The sequence below is a fragment of the Acanthochromis polyacanthus genome, chromosome 6 (assembly GCF_021347895.1).
Source record: "Acanthochromis polyacanthus isolate Apoly-LR-REF ecotype Palm Island chromosome 6, KAUST_Apoly_ChrSc, whole genome shotgun sequence".
Lineage (NCBI taxonomy): Eukaryota > Metazoa > Chordata > Actinopteri > Pomacentridae > Acanthochromis > Acanthochromis polyacanthus.
Window position 1 is genome coordinate 22,454,394 of NC_067118.1, and position 21,599 is coordinate 22,475,992.

The 21,599-nt window shown below is 38.6% G+C and overlaps 1 protein-coding gene across 2 annotated transcripts; it reads left to right on the forward strand.

The window, feature by feature from the left end:
• The first annotated feature begins 982 nt into the window (after positions 1-982).
• On the forward strand, positions 983-21,282 carry trim101 (tripartite motif containing 101). Of its 2 annotated transcripts, XM_022195769.2 has the most exons (12): positions 983-1,648; positions 2,765-2,983; positions 8,539-8,717; positions 8,806-8,983; positions 9,763-9,858; positions 10,351-10,428; positions 11,054-11,209; positions 12,224-12,246; positions 12,371-12,495; positions 13,941-14,347; positions 17,076-17,203; positions 18,896-21,282. In XM_022195769.2, the coding sequence occupies exons 1-11, from the start codon at positions 1,637-1,639 to the stop codon at positions 17,160-17,162; spliced, it is 1,560 nt and encodes a 519-aa protein (XP_022051461.2). In that variant the 5' UTR covers positions 983-1,636; the 3' UTR covers positions 17,163-17,203; positions 18,896-21,282. The 2 variants fall into 2 exon arrangements, with proteins under 2 accessions (XP_022051461.2, XP_051806154.1); XM_051950194.1 differs by lacking the exons at positions 17,076-17,203; positions 18,896-21,282 and having other exon boundaries at positions 13,941-14,736.
• The last annotated feature ends 317 nt before the right edge of the window (positions 21,283-21,599 follow it).

Genomic DNA, 21,599 nt, shown 5'->3' on the forward strand with positions numbered 1-21,599 from the left:
AGCTTGCATTTGACATCACATTTTATCCTTATCTTTGTATGAATACCATGAAATATTCAGTATATCTATGATTCATATGAAATAATTTACACTTCTCATAAAAAATGTTAAGTTACATAAATCCACACCACGTCTTATGCTGTAATTTCTAACACAGCTGATAACCTTTGTATTTAGCAGATAAATAATGGTTCTATATCCATCTTGTATAGTCAGCTTAAAATCTGATCCATAGTAAACTAGAAAAGCACTCAAGAGAGCGCAGTACTCCGCCAAGCCTGCACAGTTGATGTATTCTTTCCAATGGATGAAATGTTTAATAAAAAATGATGTGCTGAGTACAGGCATATGTTATGTATGAATACCAAACTGCGTGTAAATTGCACTTATGAAGGTGTGTACTAGAGATGAGAAGTAAACGAAAACCTCCACATTACTTGGCGATCGCTATTTGTTGTGGTCTGTATCCAAATCTTGGGACGCTAGAAAACAAATCTCGTTCCGAAATCGCACGATGGCTCGCTCGAGAACGAGATTTGCTTTCTAGCGTCCCAAGATTTCAAACATGAACTTAACATGGATTGATTAGGATTCTCAATTTAAAGAAAAAGCAGCCAATTGGTAGTTTAGCAAACAAAAACTAGACCACCTAAATTTACCTGCTATTTATCGTTATTTTGTAACATCTGCAAGCCATTCGTAAAGGGTTGGGGGGGAGGCTTTACTTAATAATCAGGTTGAGTTTATAAAAGTGTCTGAAAATCAATGTGGCAATAATTAGAAGATATGAAAATGTTACAGTTAACACCTTTAAGAGGCCTGAGTGGGTGTAACAGTAGAAAGAGCACGGCCTGGCATGGTCTTAATCTGTCCACATACCAGCCACCTCCTCCTCATATATGTGTGTGTGTATTCCTTTCAGAGGCTGAAACCTGAAGCCCCCCCACCCCCCACACTCAGTCCCACCATGTATCCTTTCTCTCACACACATTTCTGTAGATGGCCTGTGAACAAACAGCTACTTGAGTGAAAAAATGAGCAATGGATTGAGTTGGACGCACCAACCTGTGAGGGAGAGTTCAGGAGAGAGATTCAGCCTTCATGTCCTCCCTTAGAATGATTTGGTGTCACAGGAGCTGAAGAGGAGAGCTCACATACAGGCTCTTGTTGGACATGAAACTTCATTTCATTAACTGATCGACCTGGATGTCACTTCTTGAACTGCTGGGGACGTTTGGGATTTTGCACGACTGAAAGAGCCGCCCCCTGCCTTGATCTCTGACAGTGGAGTGAGTCGGGTATTTCCAGCACTGATACAGACATTGGCACCCACCTTGCTCCATACAAGTCAGCAGCTTATGCAAAAACTTACTCAGTACATTGGCGTTAATGAAGTAATGTAAATACAAAAATTCCACTGAAGCTCATTGTCTTTGAGAAATTGTGCACCTTAAACTAGCAGGAGTTCATCCTGGACAAGCTGAGGACCTGCAAGAGTTAAAGCTCTGCCTGTTTCTGCAGAATCTCCACTGTGCTCTGATTTTTATAAAACTGTAACAGAGATCTGTGTGAATTTGCTGCATGTGGCAGAGAATCACTGCTGACACACCAAACTCCCACCCATCACCATCAGCAGATGCAGAGGAAGGTAAGTAAACAAGTTGTCCTCATCTCTTATTTTCATCTGTTTGTGTTTCTAATCTCTCAAATGTGGTGTCAAGCTTCAATTTTCTTTATTCTTTGATTAAAAGTTGACTTCATTAATTATTTTAGCCCTTTGTATACCCAAAATCTGCCAAAATGTTTGAAAGATCATTCTTGAAATGCCAAAATTACAATATTTATTACAATAAGAAGATGTTAACGAGGAAGAATGTTTGGATTTTTCCACTTTCTGGTGGACCTTGAACTAATTTTAAGTGGTATATGATATATATCAATTTCACTTCTCGACAATTAAAAAAATGCACCATTTGCACTAGATTATGTTAAAAAAACAACTAATAAGTGGAAAAACAATACAAATCTGGCATCCTTGGTGCAACTGAGAAGCTTAGAGTAGCTCATGTGTGACCAACAACTGACTTTATTTAAACGGAGATGAAAGGAGATGAGTCTGGGAACATCTTCAGAGGAAAATACAACACACAAAAGCAATAAGAGCAATATGGTTCAAAAATGGCTCACAGAGGAGAGAATTGTTAGCAAGCTGTTTGAAGATACATTCAGCATGGTGAAATATGTTTTTTGAACAGATTTTCAGAGCAGTGTGAAAAATGTGAGGAAAGGCTGCAAAAATGTAACTTGCTAAGTATCTGTAGCGTGCAGAGGCATCATTTTTTCTAGCATCGTTAACACCTTTGGGCAGTTGGACAAATGTACATGTTGATTTCAGAAAAGAAATTCTGTTTTTTTTTTGCGATTTGAGGCATTGTAACTTTGCTGATGTGAAGAATGAGGCCACAGTGAGCAAAAAACACCCTGAAACTGGTCAGAGGTGAGAGGATTTATTGCAAAATAAAGCAAAGTCGGCAACTTGATCTTCTCCGCGTTGGGGTTAAAGGTTAGGGTTACTCAGCACATTACTCTATTGATAGCCACTGTCTACAACAACACTCAAAAAGGATTCCTCCTTTCCTCTAAAATCCCAAATTATTCTTTATATTTAGTCAGATCGCTCCCCTAATTAATACTCCTACTGATATGAAGCTTTATTTGGAGTCCTCTTATGACTGTCATGTTTGTCTGACTCTGTGTTTTCTAGTTTCAGCAGGAGGAGGTGAAGCTTGGCGGAGCGGCCATGTCTCTGTCGGCCGACCTGAGCTGCCTGCAGAGCGGCGGAGGAGAAGAGCGTGAGGAGGCGCTGGCCTCGCTGGAGAAGCAGCTCATCTGCCCCATCTGCCTGGAGATCTTCAACAAGCCGGTGGTGATCCTGCCCTGCCAGCACAACCTCTGCAGGAAGTGTGCCAATGAGCTCTACCAGGTCTGATACACACTGTGGATGCGCATGTACTGTGTGTTTATGTGCACACGGCTCAGTGTATGTGTGCTGCATGTGCACGCTCATCTGTCACCGTGTGCTGTTAATAGCAAAGGACAGCAGTGCATTGTTCACAACACACACGTGCTTAATACAAAGCCCACACAGATGTGTGTGAGTGTGGTGGATTATCAGCATCTAAACTTGGACGTGTGGATGTTTCACTGGTTTGGTCATGCTGGCTCCAGGAAAATCACCTGCCCCATAATTACTGCTATTGTGTGTGTGTGTGTGTGTTCAGTACTTGTATTGCTCATACTGTGGGACAATAAAACAGGCACAAAGGCCAAAATAATAATCGAGAAGATTCATCTAACAAACGGCACTGTAAAAAATGAATGGGCTTTTAACTGTTTTTTTTTTTTTTTTTACTGTTTCAAAGTCAAAGGAAAAAAGCATCAATAATAATAAAAATAATGTCCACATCAAAAAGCTGTATTTCACTAATGATATTTGGTTGTTTTATACTATGTGATCAAATTACACAATTTTACTGCATTTAAATCAACTAAAATTCGCATTATTTATTAAATTGCTTCCATTACTTTCAGAGTTTTCAAAGTTTTTCAACGTTACAGTAATCCACCGATTTTTAGCCTATTTTTTGGAAACTTTGCTGCTAGATTTGCACTTTTTTTTCACAGTGATATGAGCATAAACAGAAGAAACAGCCTGAAATTCAATAGCTCACCTTCCTAATAGGAAAAAAGCTAAACAATAGAAATTTCAGTCCCTCCTCACAAACCTCTACGGGTTAACCCTCGACCACCATATCCCTCTATAAATGTCTTCTCTTTGAACAATGTATACACAGCCTGCAATTCAACCGAAAACCCAATTAAATGTTGTCACATGACTGTCGGCCACAGCTAAGTCACTGTCTATGTGAAACATACGACGTTGCATGTTGATTGTGTTGTGGTGAGTTTTGAGCTGCGATCCGATACATCTCCCCAGAGCTGACCGCAGCTCATTTGCATAAAGTAGACATGACTTCTACTTTATGCAAATTTGGTTAAAATGTCTAAACTAGCCGTCGTTGAACTAAAACGAGGACAAATTCCAGAACTGCACTGCTTATTTCTCACCTCAAGTGCTTTTAGAAATACTTTTCGCTGAACTATTTTTGTAATAATAGAGGAAACTGGTCCGACGCATCTACCAGACTGAAACTCAAATGCTGTCATGTGACCACATAGTGACCACAAGTGACCCACCCACCAAGCAGGTGATTTTCAGATGCGACTCATTTGCATCCAAGAAAAATGGATCGTGTGGATATGTGCCATTAGGTTCACAGTCAGGCGGAGGAGAACAGTTTTTTTTTTTTTCTGAGTTTTAAAGAAACGGGTGCAGACAAGTTATTTCTGGTGATTTTTTAAATGAGACATGTAAAATGAAGTGATTTTGATGAAATATCCTGATTTTAAGCTTAGATTTTCATAATTTTCCCAACAGAGCGGCATGTCACAAATGTTTAGTTCACCCAGTCTGTGAATTTGGACGGTCACGAAGTTAAAAATCCAACAGTTCTTTCTGTTTTTACACTCTCTGGCTGAAAATTTTATCATCTGGGGGGTTTTGTCCAAGACATGTCTGTCAATCTCACCAGTTTGGCAGTTCAAAGGGTTAACATAAGGCGGTCATTATCATCATTGCCAGAAAACTATTGTTGTCAAACTGGATGTACACAGGCAAAGTGGTGCACAGTGTACCAGCAAGTGTAACCAAGTGAACAGGCAAAGAAAATACCAATAATAATGCATTGACATCACGGCATGTTACTTTCAGTGAGAACACAGTTTTTATGACCACAGTTAAAGCAGGACTCAGCATCCCTGACATCTGTACTTAATTGCTATTTCCAAATCTGGGTTCCTTGGAATCTACTCAGGACTCACATGAAGAGTTTGACGGCAAACAAATATGAACCCGTTCACACACCACTGAACCCGCTTCATGCACAGTGTGTGTGCAGAGCTGCGTGTACACGTGTCGGATGTGTATGTGAGATGGAAACCTAATCGACTCCATCCTCACTGTCCTGATCATGTTCTCGACCTCTGACACCGACAGGTCAGAACACACTCAGACATGAAATAAAAGACTTGCTGATCCTCACGAAAACTCTCCAGTCCTCACCTGACCACATGCTGTTTTTCCAAACAACAGCAGCACAGCTCAGTCTGCCGTCGTCTTCACGCGTTCTCGACTCTTAACATCTAACAAGCAGTTTGGTTTCAGGCTGAGCTACAACCTTAAACACCTCCTTTAGTCAGCTCATGATCAACAAAACACAGGTTCATGTCAGTATGTGTGGTTTAATATCAACACAAATTCACTGTGGGATGCAATAAAAAGACCTGCACCTCTTTGGAAACAGAACAACTATGGCTAGGAGTAGAGAGAACTTACAAATGTCTATGATACCATAAATCATAAGAAAGAAAAAATGAAATGGGATTTTTTTTTTGTGATTTCTTTTACAAAAAATAATAAAACCTGTAGTCAACTTGTCCCCACAGGTGTAGGGAACACTGACATGCAGAAGTTACTGTGCACGTATATGGAAATGATTAAGAAGTAAAAGACCCAGATATGTGGTTTTTTACATGAAACATGTACAGTGGAATGATTTTGATGAAATATTACAACTTTAAGCTTAGCTTAGGACAAGATAAAATGGCACTTTAGGAGGAACTCCAGACTTATATGTTATATAAATATTTTCAAACATTCTTTTTTTAGATTTGGTCACACGACAAGTAAAAGAACAAATGTGATTTACATGTTGTTGTTTTTTAATTAATAATAAATAATCCATCAAAATCGTACTTCTCTCTGCTTGCAGCCATAGGTTTGATGTTTCTGTTTCTGCTGTCGGTAAACTCTTTGCTACCTTTTGTTCAATGACCTGAATAATGGCCAAGCTGTGCTCAAGATATTGATCCTCCACCGATAAACAACCTCAAATTTAACCCGTGCCTCTCTCTTTGAGTCGTGTTTCCATCAGTTCCAGTCGAAGCCCCTCTGATCCCAGTCAGGCCCAGCAGCAGCTGAGGATTATTAAAGGCCACTATTTCAGGAAGCTTCCCCCTCTAACCTCCCAACAGTCTCTCTGCTCATCTGTCCTTTTCTTCACTCGTCTGTCTGTCTCTCTGTGTCTCTGTTCCCCCTTTGTTTGTCTAGCCATTCGTGTTTCTGTCTTGTTGTCTTGTTAAAGCACCACCGTGTTGCTGCAGGTTTCAGTTATTCAGTGAGAATTTAAACCCATGAGTTTGATGAGAGGAATGCAGGTGATAAAGATGTTCTGGATGTTCTGCAGTCTGCATGTTTTCCTAGCTATCTGACCCACAGTCCTCTGCGCAGTGGAAAATACATCACATGTCGGTGTGCCTGTGCTAGCATAAACAAATTTTAAATTGTTGTATTATGTCCCAGTTGTTTGTTTGTTCATGCAACAGTGTCTGCCTGGTAAGAATGAACTGAACTGTTTCAGATTTGCTGCACTGGGCAAATCTGTGAGCAGCAATACTTAGTAACAGATTAGCTCAGTATAAAGACCAGGAGCAGTCAGATAGATGCAGCACCCATCTTACTTAAACCAGTAATGATCATTTTGGCATTATTGTTGGTGTGTGAAATAAAATAAAAATTTCTAACATGCTTGTTAGTGGACTTAAAAAGTGCTCGTAGGGAAACTTTTCTTTTGGCTTCGTGTCTCAGACGGCTTTAAGGCTTTATGCTGCACGACATTGTGAAGTTACTATTATTAGCACCACTTAATGTGATAATCATAGAATCTAGCATCTAAAACAACATTACACTCTTGATTAACATATAAACGAGATAAATAATAGGTCAGTAAATAATTGAGGGACTTTTGAAGTCCATGAGATAAATCTTGCATTTTTATTAAAAGTAAAATAACTCGTGTCTTTTATGTTAAGTATGATCAGGTCTTTACAAATTCCATAATTATTTATTATGGAAACAATCACTTATTAGTTAAAAATGACTGGATATCACTAAAATGTCACCTAAATAACCATCTGAATTTAATAACAACCACCTTCTAATTAGCGAAACAATAATAAAACAAACTTATTCAAAAAATGTTTGGATTGTGTTCTTTTTTTAAGTTGAGATAATCATGACAGATAGTTCTTTTTGGCAATATATTTAATTATATATGGAAAGTAATAAATTGTATCTGTCGGAGAAATCACTTTCAGCTAAGTTGCCCATTGCAACTAACTGAAAGTTTTAAATGTTTCTCCTTTCACCCGCAGTGTCTTCCTATGAGTTTTTTTTAAAGCCTGACTAAACCTCCAATCATCCACAGTAATTTACTTTTCATTATTAATTAAGTTTAATGACATCTTTAGATCCACACCCTGATGTTCCAGCGAGCTGCCACATTAATAAGGTCAGCAGAGGCTTCTGTGTTATTTATTCTTTACTTACAGACTAGGAGGGTAGACAGAGGTCACTCAGTGTGTGTGTGTGTGTGTGTGTGTGTGTGTATGTGTGTGTGTGTGTGTGTGTGTGTGTGCATTGGACGGTGAGCAGGGGGATTTCCCTGTCTCGCTCTTTCCTAGTAACTCGTCCTGAAGCAGGTCTGACTTCACTCAGAGACACATTTGGAAGATTTCTCTCATTCTCAGAGACAGATGAACAATCCTGCTGCTAATAATTCCCAGCATGCAGCTGTGTTGCATGATAGCAAACGGCAAGTGTTAGATGTTGGTAGGCATAGATGGATTGTTGGAATAAACATGTAAAATGTCTCGAAACCCATTCATTCTGAGAGGAAAACCCGCAAACTCAACAGAAATAACTATGAACATGTCATTTTTGCATCTACTTGCATTCATTTCCTGTCTCTGTGTTGATTTTGTGTCTATGTGTAGTCATTTTTGCTTTACTTTGAAGTTGCTCTGCATGTCTTTGAGGACGTTTTGCATCTCTTTGTGGTTGTTTTGTATGTCTTTGTCTCTGTTTTCAATCTTTATGGTGTCATTTTATATTGATGTTCATTGTTTTTTTCATGCCATTTGGGACACGTTATCTCTTTACTGTTATTTATTTTTCTTTGAGGTCATTTTGCATGTCGTTGTTGACATTTTGTGTCATGGAGTTATTTTGTGTGTTGTTTTACATTTCTATGAAATTGCTTGTTATGTCTTTGGGGACATTTTGTGTCTCTGTAGGGTCATTTTAAATCAGTTTGTGACTGTTTTCCTTGTTTTGGGGGACGTCTGTTTCCTCCTGATCATTTTGCATCTCTTAATTATTGTTTTGCATTTGTGTGTTTGCTGTCTTTTAAACCACTTCATTGATTTTTCAAGACAAATATGAAGTTACTTTATTCATAGGTTCTAGGTAAGGAACCCCTGATGCTCTGGGTCTCTGAGTCCCAGCAGGTCTGTTCAGATCAGGTAGTTGTGAAGACTGATGTTATTTACATTATTTTCTTTCTTGTTTTTTGTGTCCAGCCATCCCTGTTCCAGGCTCGGACCACCATGCTGGTGAACAGCGGTCGTTTCCGCTGTCCGTCCTGCAGACATGAAGTGGTGCTGGATCGCCACGGAGTCTACGGCCTTCAGAGGAACCTGCTGGTGGAGAACATCATCGATGTCTACAAACAGGAAGTCAGCAAAGCCATCGCCACGAGGTGAGAAGAGACAACGAGGGCACTTATGACTGTGATATTAAATAAACTTTCACAGGCATTTAAAGAGTTCTTATTTGCTTCTCTCCAGCCCCCTCCCTCTTCCTCCTCCACCTCCAGCTCAGGTGACATGTTCAGACCATGAGGGTGAAAAGGTGAACATCTACTGCCTCACCTGTCAGGTCCCGACATGTTCTCTCTGCAAAGTGTTCGGGGCTCACCAGACCTGTCAGGTGGCTCCTCTGACAGACGTCTACCAGCAGCAGAAGGTATTTTATCTACAGTACTCCAAACTCTCATATGTGAGGAATAATATGGTAAAAGGATTAAAACAGTGTGATATTTCAGTACCCTATGCAATCTAACTATGTTCCTGCTACAAAATGTGAATTAACTTGAGGAGATAAGTCTAATAATCATTCTGTTATTAATAAGTAATTTTGCCCTCTGAACCCTAGATAGTTTCTAGGTGTTTTTTGACTCACATATACAGCATGGTGTTCCTCAAGGATGCGTTCTAGGTCCTCTTCTATTCTTTACACATGCTTCCTCCAAACAACATTAAATATCACTGCTACATAGCTACGATACATAACTTGTTGTCACATGATTGTTACAATAATGGTATTTTAATAATATATTGCGACTTCAAGCAGAGATTAGATTTCGCAATTTGTTTCTGAATCATCAGACAAGTGAAAATCCCATGATTTTCTCTGTTTTTATAGCTTCATGCTGTGAAACTTTGACATTTTTTTAAAGGTGGATCTTTTAAAACCTACTGGCAGGTTTTGGAATTCAAACAGTAAAGGGATATGTTGATATGCTCTAAAAGCTTTTTAAATCAATCTGCCCTCAAGTCACAGTTTGTGCGCAGAACTGCTTCCACTTGAACACAGTATATTTTACCTTTAAAACACTGGAGCCACACCACAAACGATTAACAGTAGCACAACGTCACGCAAGTATTTACAACGGTGAACAAGTGAATATTAATGGCTTAATGAAATATAGCACTTAAATAACTGTTCATCATTTTGTTCTCCAGGATAAGCTGAGTGAAGGAATCAGCTCTCTAGTGGCGTTCAACGACAAAATTCAGGCTCTGATCGACGAAGTGGAGGAGACCTGCAGAACTGTAGAGGTGTGTGTGTTTTATGATGTGAAAATATCTGACAAATTATACTTTTCAAAAAAGCCAAAAATCATGTTGTTCTTTTACTCCATCTCCAATAGAATTTTTTCTTGATATGCTTAAAAATAGAACTTCTATTAATATTTTTTGATTCATCCTCCTTAGATTACATTTAAATAAATATATTTTTTCAGTCAGTGATCATCTAAAAAGTGTGATTTCACCAGCATGGACATAGTAAACATTTACCTAACCTCACTGATCAGCTGTTTCTTTCATTGTCTTCGCCTGCGGACAGCATTAAACATGACTGAAGCTAGATGACAGGATATAATTATTCCAACTTTCCCGGCTAAAAACTGTTTTTGAAGATCTTTCTCCATTTCTCTCATACAACTCCAAAGTAAAGTGTTATTGACACTGTATTTAGTCAATGTATTGTGTGAAAAAATTCCACATGCCTTTGGTTTTGTGCATTAATCTTCTCTCTGGCTTCTACAGGAGAACAGCAAGACTCAGAAACAGAGTGTTTGCGACAAATTCGACCACATGTTTTCCATCCTGGAGGAGAGACGTAAGGTCGGACATTGATCCTCTCATTTACTGATTTGTATATTCGATGAGCTCAGTGCAAGTTCAGCAGACATACTGACTGCTGTACTAGTTGTACCAATAACGGCAGTCATACTATAACTTACTGGCAATATTTGCAGTAGAAACAGCAGGCGAGAGTGTATAAATATAGCATTTATATGTGCATGGACTTTATTATTTCACAACACCATTGTTTATATTAAAAATTATCTTACAAAATGTAGTTGGACAACATAGTTTTTGTGTGTCTTTGGAGCTAAAATGTTCATATCATCATCACTATTTCATCATCCTTTCTGCTGTGGTGCTTGGTTGGTTTTTGGTGTCATACACATTTCATATTGAACATGGTGTTCCTCAGTGAGGTATTCTAGGTCCTGTTCTTTTTTCTTTACGTGTTCTTCCTCTGAGCAACATTAGCAACCATTATAATGTCACATATCACTGCTACGTGGTCACTGTACATCACTTTATACATCTGTTTCACTAGACAACCCCGGTTCTTTGACTGCTGGACAGTCATTTGTACATTAAATCTGCAAATATTTTATGTACAAATTACTGCAAAATGTTATCCTTGTTGTTAATTATTGGTATTATCACTCTGAAGGCGATGACACAGCGAATCAGCTCAGAGGAGGATGAAAAGACAGGTCACATCCAGGCACTGGTGCGTTGCTATGGAGACAGCGTGGACGCCAATAGCAAGTTGGTAGAGGGCGCCACCAGCAGCATGGAGGAGCCGGACATGGCGGCATTTGTTCAGGTGGGCAGCACCTGTTTCTTACAGGCGTAGCTGCAGTGCACTAAAGGTTTTTAAGAAAATATCTTTTTTTTAAAGAGTTTTCTTTTAGTCCATCTTTTCTTTACTGTGTAGTTGATGGTTCTGTGTACATCATACAGAAAGCAGTGAAGATCTGCCAAAAAGTGTTACAGAAAAACCACATAAACCATGGGGCACATCAGTTTGGTCATGTAATTTTCACTTTATTTGTTGACATTCGTCTTTCATTCATGCTGAACTTTCTGTCCTTCCGTCGACCAGTTCGGGCCTCTGTTCTCCTCTAGTCAGCCTTCCTCATCTGTTCTGCTACATTTCATATCATATTTTTCTTTTGTGATTTTTTTTTGTGGCTTCTTCTGACTTCTGTTACATCTTGTTGCTTCTTTCAGGCAGCTCTCCTGTTAAGAAACCGGACTCTCATTACATTCACTGAAAAACCAGCAAAAACAACAGCAAATATCTGAAGTAATGTTTTTAGCTGTATAATTTTATGGTCACACATTGTAAAAGAACAAATTATTATTTGGAGAAATGCAGATTTTTGATGTGCCTGTTGACATTAAGTTTGAGCCTGTTATTTTTTTCATTGTCAACAAGGAAGCTTTTTTTTTTACTTTTCTTGGATTTTGCAAGTTATTATCAGTAATTTAACAAAACAAGGAATGACTGTAAAATGACACTTGTAAAAAGGATTAATCATTTTTCAGTCCTTCACAGAGATATTTTTTCTTTCAATAACTAAAATAAATAAATAAAAAATATATATATAATAATAATAAATAAAATAAATATGTAGTTGATTTCAGTATAGGATGAATAATTTTATGGTGATACATTGCCATTTTTGATTTTCTCGAGTTTACCAGTTCTTGTCTGTAATTTAACAAAGCAAGGAAAATATGAAAAAATGCAATATATTATTTTGAAAATACACCTCATGTCCTATAATTCTGATTGATTGACCTGTTTTTCTCTTTTTCCTCACCCTCCCTTCAGAGTTCAAGAGAACTAATCACAAAGTAAGTGATGGGAAAAGTAAATTTACATTTTCTTACTGATTTTAGTTGTGTACTTTAATTGTAAAATTAATTACTTGGAAATTTAGCTCTTTCTTTCCCTTCCACCTGTCTTCTCTGACATCAGAGTGGTGACAGCGACCAAGTCCTGTCCATCTGAGACGCTGAAGCCGGGCTATGAGAACCTGAGCCTCTACAGATTTAACTTCAGCACACAGGAGAGAGCTCTGAATAGCATTGACTTCATCAAAGGTGAGATCAGACAACACTGCTGGAGAAGCAGCATTAATTTTAAAAGTTACTGATTATAAACTGGGCTGAAGCAAGATGGCGGTCAAGGAAAACCGAATTTGACATTTTAAAATACAAAGATGTAAATGCAAAGTTCTTACCTCCATCTGCAACATCATATGCAACAATACCCACCTCCAAAAATGCTTAGGATGTGAAGTTCTAAAGTGCACTTTTGAAAATGTGAGCTGTGCTTGTAAAGTCTGAACTGTAAAGCTGTCTGCCAGAAATGAGGGCTTGGATGTAATACAAACTATGTAACTATATCTGTTAAAGGTGTTTTTGGATTTAAGGTCTGAGTCCAATCCAAAAATAGTTGGTGGCTGCAGTCGATAAAGAGCCAGTGAGTTAGAACTTTCCCTGTCTAATGCGCAGAATATAAACTGAAAGCTTTATTGTTCTGTACCAATAAGTCAGTTTGTCCACATGCTCCTTTTCCATTAGTTAGACTCAAAGGAAGGTCATATACTTATACATTTATAGCTTACATCATAGGAGGTGTGATCAAGAAGTTCCAATACTGCACCAATAAAAATAAAAAAGACGGTTGCCATCAGAACAGCCTCCTTATGCTGGGATGCACCTCTCACAGTGCTTCTGCCAGACTTGGAACACTATGAAAACCATTATGTAAACAACACCTAATCTGACCTTACCATTCCAGTGAATAGCCATTATCATTTTACATTATTACCCATACATATGAGCCAGCTGGGACCTCCATGTTCTAGTAGGCCAGAAGGCAAAGTTATTGTCCATTCTGACAGAAACGTTGCCCACGTCTTGCAGTTGCGTGAATAAGTTGCGTGAATAAGTGAATGTAAAATTGATGATGACCCCGGAAATAAAACTTTGTAACATGTTGTAAAAGTACTGACAGAGTTTATTTAACCTAAACCATGATCCCTTTCTAAACCTAACCAAGCATTTTGATGTCTAAGCGTAACCAAAGTCCAACTAGTCCTAAGCTGATGTTCCTTCTCCTGTGTTGGAAGTTCCACAATGAAAACTTTTCTTGTGGTAGCTGCAGACCTACCTCTTGTCACTACTGATGATCCTCCCATGCAGGTTGGATCTTCTAGCTGCTGACTGACACAGAATGTGATGTTTGCTGTCTGTGAAAGTTTGTGATCCATGGAGAAACAACAAATGTGCAAAAACACCTGTACCACAGGTCCTAATGCATATTTTTCGTTATCATGAGACATCCTGACTGATGACAGTTTGTGCTCGCACATACTGCATGCGCATGATGCTAACACTCAATGTGCACACACAACATGAACAGAACCTTTTGAAGGGATGTCTGATCCACAGATTGAAGATTACTTCAAGCTTTTACAGGTCAAATGAAGCACAATGCAAGCACACTTTCAGTATCTTCTTGTTTCTTTGTACTTAATCAGATGTGGAGGATGGTCCTGAAGAACCAGAGATGGCTCCAGAACCAGAGGAACCCAAAGAACCCTGTATCCAGAACATTGAGCCAAAACAATACCAGGAAACCTCAGTACAGAACCTGGAATCTGTTGTAGAACCAGTTGAAGAGCCGATTCCAACAGTGATGTCTGCTCCAGTGGAACAGGCTGCACCGGCCCTGATTCAGCTGGCTCCAGGACTGGTGAGGGACTCTGTGGAGCCCGCTGGGGAGGTTACACAGCTGGAGGCTGATGACCCAAATGATGGAAGATCAGGCCTGATTAAAGTGGAGAAGCAGGAGGAGGAGAAAGTGGAGGAGGAGAGATGTCCAGCTCCTGATCTGGTTAAAGAGGGAAACATCTGCCAACACCAGGAGGGAATGAGCACACAGCAGGTACTAAACTACACCCACTTTAAAGAGAATCATCTGAATCTACTTGTATTTGTTGCTTTAGATAAGACCTTACATATACCCCAACATAATAGTTCAAAATCTAAATCATTTCTCCTGTTGATTGATAATTATGTGGCAGCTAATCTGAGATTAACAACTCAGCAACTGTTGACTGGAAATGAATGTATGAAGCTGAATATGTGAAAATTAACACATCTTCTTTCAGCACATTTTTAGATACCAAAACTCCTCATCTCTCCTTCAACCTCAGATCTGACGCTTATCTCTTTCTTTCAAGGATCGAGGAGCCCATTAACTACATTTTGTGTGTGTTTACAGGGTTACTTCTTTGCAAAGCATTTTACTTCTTTCCACTCTGGTCTCAGTTCATTCCAGTGAACTTTAAAAATCAGTTCCTGAGGACTATAAATTTGCAAATAACCCATCACAGTAAGAAATCTGTGAAATGTATGTTTAGAAATTAATAAAATAGATCAATAAAATGTTCTCATTATTGTAGTATAATGTGGTGCTGCTGTTGCATTTAAAAACGTCAACAAATCTGGCCTTAAACACAACAGCAGGAAGACCTCTCAAAACAACTTGCACACAAGAAATAAAGAGCCCATATTCCTGTTTTTGGGTTACTCCCTTTCATGAGTGTGTTGAAGCCTCTTGCTGTGCCTGTAAAGGATCATCAAAATCCATGCCGAAGGGAGTTACTCTCTGCCACAGAAGACACTCACTCATTCAGTCATTGTTTTTTCAGCTGTAAACTAGCCTATGTGAGAATTGTTTATGACTGTTTGAGTCTCAACATCACTATTATTTCTGTGGCTTTTGTGGTCTTATTTTGCTTTTAAGTTAGAGGTTACATTTGTTTTTAGTTCGATCAGTCACGAGGAAGAAGCTTCATTGGTAACAGCTACTAATTCATAAAAAAAAAACTGTTGTATTAAAAATGTATCTATACATGTACGTTGTGAACTAAGGACATTTGTGAGTCTTTGCTGGAATGAACCAAAGACTAAAGACTATAGTTAATGGGCTAAAATGTTCTAAATCCTCTGTGTTCTGTGTGGCCTTTTAACTGTCCTCCTTCCTTCACATATCAGTGTGAAGGGGGAGGAAGGCAAGCGGTTGAAGACATGCAGATGAAGGAGGGAATGGATGCAGCGTTTTACCCTGGCTGGTACAAAGCAGGCTGCTGGAACAGAGTTAGTCCTGCCCTATCTGCTGCTGAAGAAACCCAACCAGCAGAGCAGAGGATGTGCTCACCACAACCACCTGGAGGTTCTTTTATGGGGGCTGAGCCAGAGATCGAGGCTGAAGGTGGCGCTCAGGTTTTAGCAGAACCTCAAATCCAACCTCCATGGATGGATTCACAACTTCAGTCTGAATGTCAGGTTCAGAACCAGGAACAAAGCAGGTTTGACCATGAACAACCTCCACGGGGATCTGAACTCTTCCCCAACCTGCAGCCCCAACAATCCCCAGTTTCCATTCAGCTTCATGCTGAGTCATTCATACTACCTTCTCAACCCTCACAACACTCAGAGAGTCAATCCCACCCTCTTCCTGATGAATCCACATCTCAACCGCAGAACATCCCTGCTTTCATGTCTCTTCCTGATGTGCGAATAACTCAGCAGATGACGGGAGGAGCTGATATAACTGAGGAGGAAGATGAGGAGGAGGAGGACATGCAGGGCTGGGTGTGTGTACCTGGGGCTGGCAAAGGTTTTAGCTTGGGATTTGGTAGTTATGATCTCGGAGAAGACGGTTCCTCTGACAGTAATGGATGCACATCATCCATGACACTGGAGGCCACTGGAGGTTTTTCAGAAGTGGACAGCTTTGAGCTCAGTGAGAAGAAAGAGAGAAGTGAAGATATTTTAGCTCCTAAAGGTGCCTCAGAGTTTAAAGAAGGAGCTCTAGGAGAGGCTGAGATGATGTATGAAGGGTCTGATGAAAGAAGCGGGGCGTTGGAGAACCATCTCTCTGAATTAGAGAAGGATGCTGTGGCTGTTAGGGAGCATAGCTTAACAAATGACAGTTTGGTTGTGGGAGACGATGATGTGGAGGGGACAAATAATGTAAATTTTACAGCCGGTAGTTTAGGGTTTACAGAGGTCAAAAATGCAGATGGAGAGAACAGCAGGAAGCCTGACAACTTCACCCCCGATATGGAAACAAGTGCTGCTGAAACTGAAGAGAAAATAACCTCCTGTGTCTCTCTCCAGGTCAGTGTCATCTGGTTTAACCTCCATCATCATCATCATCATCATTACCATCGACCAGCCTCTCGCATTCTTCACCCACCTGCTGATGTGGCTCCACCTCCACGCTGTCTTACTCTCTCTTCTTATTTTGTAGAGTCACTTTTGCAAGTTGGCTGCAGCTGGTTCAGCGATTTCATTTTGTTTTTTTGTGTTTTGTTGGAAAATTAAGTGAGAATAAAAAGGGAGGAAGGAGGGATGAAAACAGATTTAAAATCTCAAAAAAGGCGTGTTTGACTCCCTCTTTCCTTCCTCACTTACCCAAAGTTTTCCATGTTAGTCTTTTTTTTCTTGGAGCACCATCTCTCCATGTCACAATTTCTACCTTTTGTCATCCCACATCTTCCCATCTCCTCTTTTCTCGTCACATTTTGCTTCATTTCATCTCCCCCATCTCCCTCCTGTATCCACCATCCTCCTCCTTCATCCACCCCTCCATCTCTCTGCAGGCTGTCACTCTGCTCGTCTACCTGTTGGCCTTCCTGGTCATCCTGCAGAGGGTGTGGGCTTACATCGGCTGCTTCATTTGCACATAACATCAGCAGGAGACGCACGTCACCACTGCTACACAGCTCAGGTAGACACACCTGCCGGCTCCACCTCACAGTGCTGCTCAATGCTTTTATTTTGAAAAACAGGAGACTCTACAAAAGATTTCTGGATTTAGTAGTCCAGAATTATAACTGTAAGCAGGCATAAATGTCATTAAGCCCTATAAAAGATTTCTTTTTAGCAAACCTTGCCACAATCACTGCTGTAATAACCACTACTTCATAAAATGTTTAAAAGAACAATCATGCTAATGCATCTATGAATGCACATAAAAAAAGCCATAAATTTATACTAACATATCTGACTTGTCATGACTAATTTAGAGGGATCCTTAGACTCAAGTCACTGTCATCACTGTAATTTGTATAGCACATTTACATCAACAGATCATTTACCTGAAATGCTTTGAAATAGAGAACTAAAATTTCTACAATTTACCCGACTACTTCAAATATTCAGATTAAGGTACAACAATATACAATTTTCTGAACTTTTTTTTTTTTAAAAAGTGAGTTGGTAAAAATTAGAAAGTAAGTAAAGCTGAAAGCAGGTCAAATATTTTCTTCTGAATGCAAATAAAACAAATGAATAATGAAAAACAACTGCCCAACATTAATTTTACTCCTGTGTCTGCTGACACCTTGTGGTAGAACTTTTTAATTACAGTTCAAGATTTAACAAAAGGCCAAAGTCGGTAAAGGCAAGTTAACCTAATCAATTAAAAATACTGATCACACTTTGACAGTTTTTGTTGGATTTAAATTTAAAATATGAAAATGTATGTAGTATTAAATTCTCATTCAAACCTCTTCTAACCAAAACTAACATCACCATCTGAAGTTTGTGTATGTTGACATTAATTTTAAAAGTTTATTGTGAAGGCAAACTGAGAAGTAGAAAGCCACCTCCTTCGAGAATCACTGTAAGAATTTTTTGAGGACTGCTTTCTGTTTCCTCATAATCACTTTTGTTACCTTGAAAATTAGTTTTGTGGTCCATCGCAAAAGTACACAATCGTGTTCCCTCATAATACGTTGGTGTTCCCTGGCAGGATGTTTTTGTTCCTTGCAGTACTTTTGTGTTCCTTCACAATCCTTTTGCATTACCTCACTATAAGTTTTTCATTCCTTTGAAATAACTTTTGTGTTTCCTTGCAAAATGTTTGGCGTTCCCTCACAATAATTAAATTCAATTAAATTTTATCAAATTCGATTAAACTTTACTTATATAGGTAAAGATCTGATGACCTTTAAGCAAGGTTTTGTGTTCCCTCGCAACTTACTTTCAATGTCCTTCTGGTCTGTATGAAGAGTTGCTTTATTGATCCAGTCTAACTGTTACACACTGAGTCACTTTGGAGGCAGAGACACGCTTGTGCCGTCCCCACACACATAATGTTGTGTGTAAATACATGCCTGTTCATCCAGACAGGAACAGATGCAGACTTAAATAAACCGTGTGATACAGCTTCAACTAGAAGTGTGTGATCACTTTTTGGCACAACACCTGCACCTGCATGCCCAGTTGTGCATGAAAGGTCATGTGACATCCATTTTCAGCTGTGTCAGTATGCATGAAGCTAAAGCTGAAATGGATGGAGACTGTTTGCATCTTAAAACACTGTTTTAAAATGGATACATGTTGGTGCAACTTCAGTTTGGTCTCAGCCACTTGGTGGCACTTTTCACAGATGTCTCGGTGTCTGTTTCTTCTCCAGATAGAGGCTGAGACCAGGAGCTCTGCTCACCCCAGTCCTCCCCTCTCCTCCTCCTTCACCCTCAGCGAGGCGCCTCGTCGGCCCAGTTTCTGCTTCTCCTGGCTCAACCCCCTCCACAGGAAGAAGTAGAAGGAAGAGGGAGGCATCTGGAGAGAAAATTCTGCTGTGGAGATGAAGAAGGACACACTTCATTCACGCCAGAGTCAGTTTCAGCTCAATACTGATCTGGAATGTGTGTAAAAACTTAGTTGTATTTTTTCCTTGACACAGCAGAAATCCTCTCAGACAGAAAAAACATGGATGAACACAGCTTTCATCAGGTGTTGTATGATGGAAACAAAATGTCTGCTCTGGGTATGATTCAATGAGAGAGATGCTGAAACTCACTGATAATATATATTTTTTAAGCATGATGGCGCATTTCACAGCAGGTGTGGTAACAAAGATAGAACTGGAAATATGTAACTATTATTGGCAAGAAGAGTGGAGGAACTGAAAGTAGTAATCACCACATTTGCAAAACTTTTGTCAGTTGCAATAGAACAAGAGGAGCAATCTGTTTTTGCAAAGAAGAATAAGTTTTGAATGTCATGGTGACATGTTTACGATATCCTGGTACTGTAAGTAAGGCTGGGTGATGTGGACAAAGTTTATATCCTCATTGATATAGCATTTTAATTAAAGTGAAATCAGATACTTGTCAAAGCAATGTGTGGATTTCATCACATATTTTCAGCTGTTTTGATCACTTGTTCATGAAGGATCGATTGATATTGATTATCCAGGGTCGATATTAGTCATCAAGGAGGCTGATAGCCGGTAACTAAATGTTGGTATCAATATATGGAATAATACAAAGTCCACAACACAGCTTAATTGGAATGCATTTGATTTTTTATGTTGTATTAAAGGAGAACTTGATTGGCTGTTACTAGTGATGCGTAACCAATCAGGTAGTGCTGTGGCTGGGACAATTTTTGAGACATTAACAGAGAATTTTTATTCTAAAAAGAAACTGCTTAAACATAATCATAAACATTATCAGGAAAATGTTGAATATTGGCCCGAACAATCAACCAGGCCTAACATCAGACTACACTGTAAAAAGTGTCCTTTAAAAAACAGTGAAAATCTGGCGGCAAGGTAGCCAGAAAAAAATACATAAAAAAGGCGAAATACTGTAGTGTTCAAAAACTGTGAAGTGAAAATAACAGCAAATATCTGTACAGTAATTATATATGTTGAGCAGACTTCAGTTCAGTAAAATGGTCTAATTTTACAGTTACGCATTGTAAAGTGACAAACTAAATTTGGTCAAGTACAGACTTTTCATGTGGGTGGTATTTACTGTTTTGGCTAGTTTTTTTGTTTTAATTTTATTGGGTTTTTTTTTAACAGTAAATAGATTTTTTTTCCCCTGTGATTTTGCTACATTTCTGTAGTTTGTCAAATGGGGAAATGATCATTTTTGAAAGCTTAGCATACACATTCATTATTTCAAATAATTGCAAATATTTCTACTATAATGACATTTGTTGCTAATTTAAATACAGTAAAAAAAAATACATTTATGGTCAGACATTGTAAAAGAAAGAATTACCATTTGGAAAAAATACAGATTTTTGATGTGGATACTATTGACTGTTTTGGCAAGGTTTTTTGTTTTTTTACATGTTTATTTTGTTTTGGGTTTTTTTAGTAGTAAATTTAAGAATTTGCTTCTGTGATTTTACTATTTATATGCCATTTAACAAACTAAACTGTAAAATAACAGATAATTCATCAAAGAATTATTTGTTATCCGATATAAACAGTGTGGCTTTTATCTTAATTGTCACAGCATTTTCATCATTTTTAGGGCAAAAACAGATACTTTCCAAAAACAATGTGTTTCTTTAATTGACCATTAATCAATTTACCATTAGAAGCAGATGAATCAAACCCCTCTGTTGAGGAAGTGGACATAGGAATTCTTTTTGTGACAGACGAATCAGAAGTTTTGGTGACTTTAATGTGGTTAACTGAAGTAAACGATGGATTTGTTTTTCTTGAAAAACAACATTTTTAAACTTTAGAGAGAGCCCTGGACTGGAGACATAATTTCAGCTGGATTAATCCCTTTTACTATCACTTTTTTCCTTTCTTCTTTAGTTTCACTTGAAATTGCTCTGAATGTGTCACATTTGGTACAGATATATATTTTTTAATGCCAGAGTGCACCAGAGCAGCCTTTTGTGTGTATTTAAGAATGTGTTTGACAAGCTGCTGTCTGCACATGATGAATACATAGCTCAGATGAGATACAATTTTTGCTTGATATGTTTAGAAATGTAATAAATCTGATTTTGGTCTCCTAAAATATGTTTGTGTGGAGATGTGACTGTGAAGACTCATGATCTAACACTGTAATAAATGTAGTATTTGCAGCTGTTGTTGCCAGTATTTTTTTTACAGTGTTACAATGTTAATGAATGTAGAATTCATTGCTGTATTTTACAGTAGAATACAAGGTTAACTTTTCAATACTGTGGCTAGACTTTAGTATACTTTGTGGAGGAATTAAGTGTTCTTAAAATTTGGAAGGAAACTCAGATTTAATGTGGCTCATCCATGTTCAAATGAAATCTGTGCCTGTGTTTGCACAAACATTAATTCAATAAATTAAACTGAAAAATGCGCAAAAAAAGCAGAAAAAAAACACAAA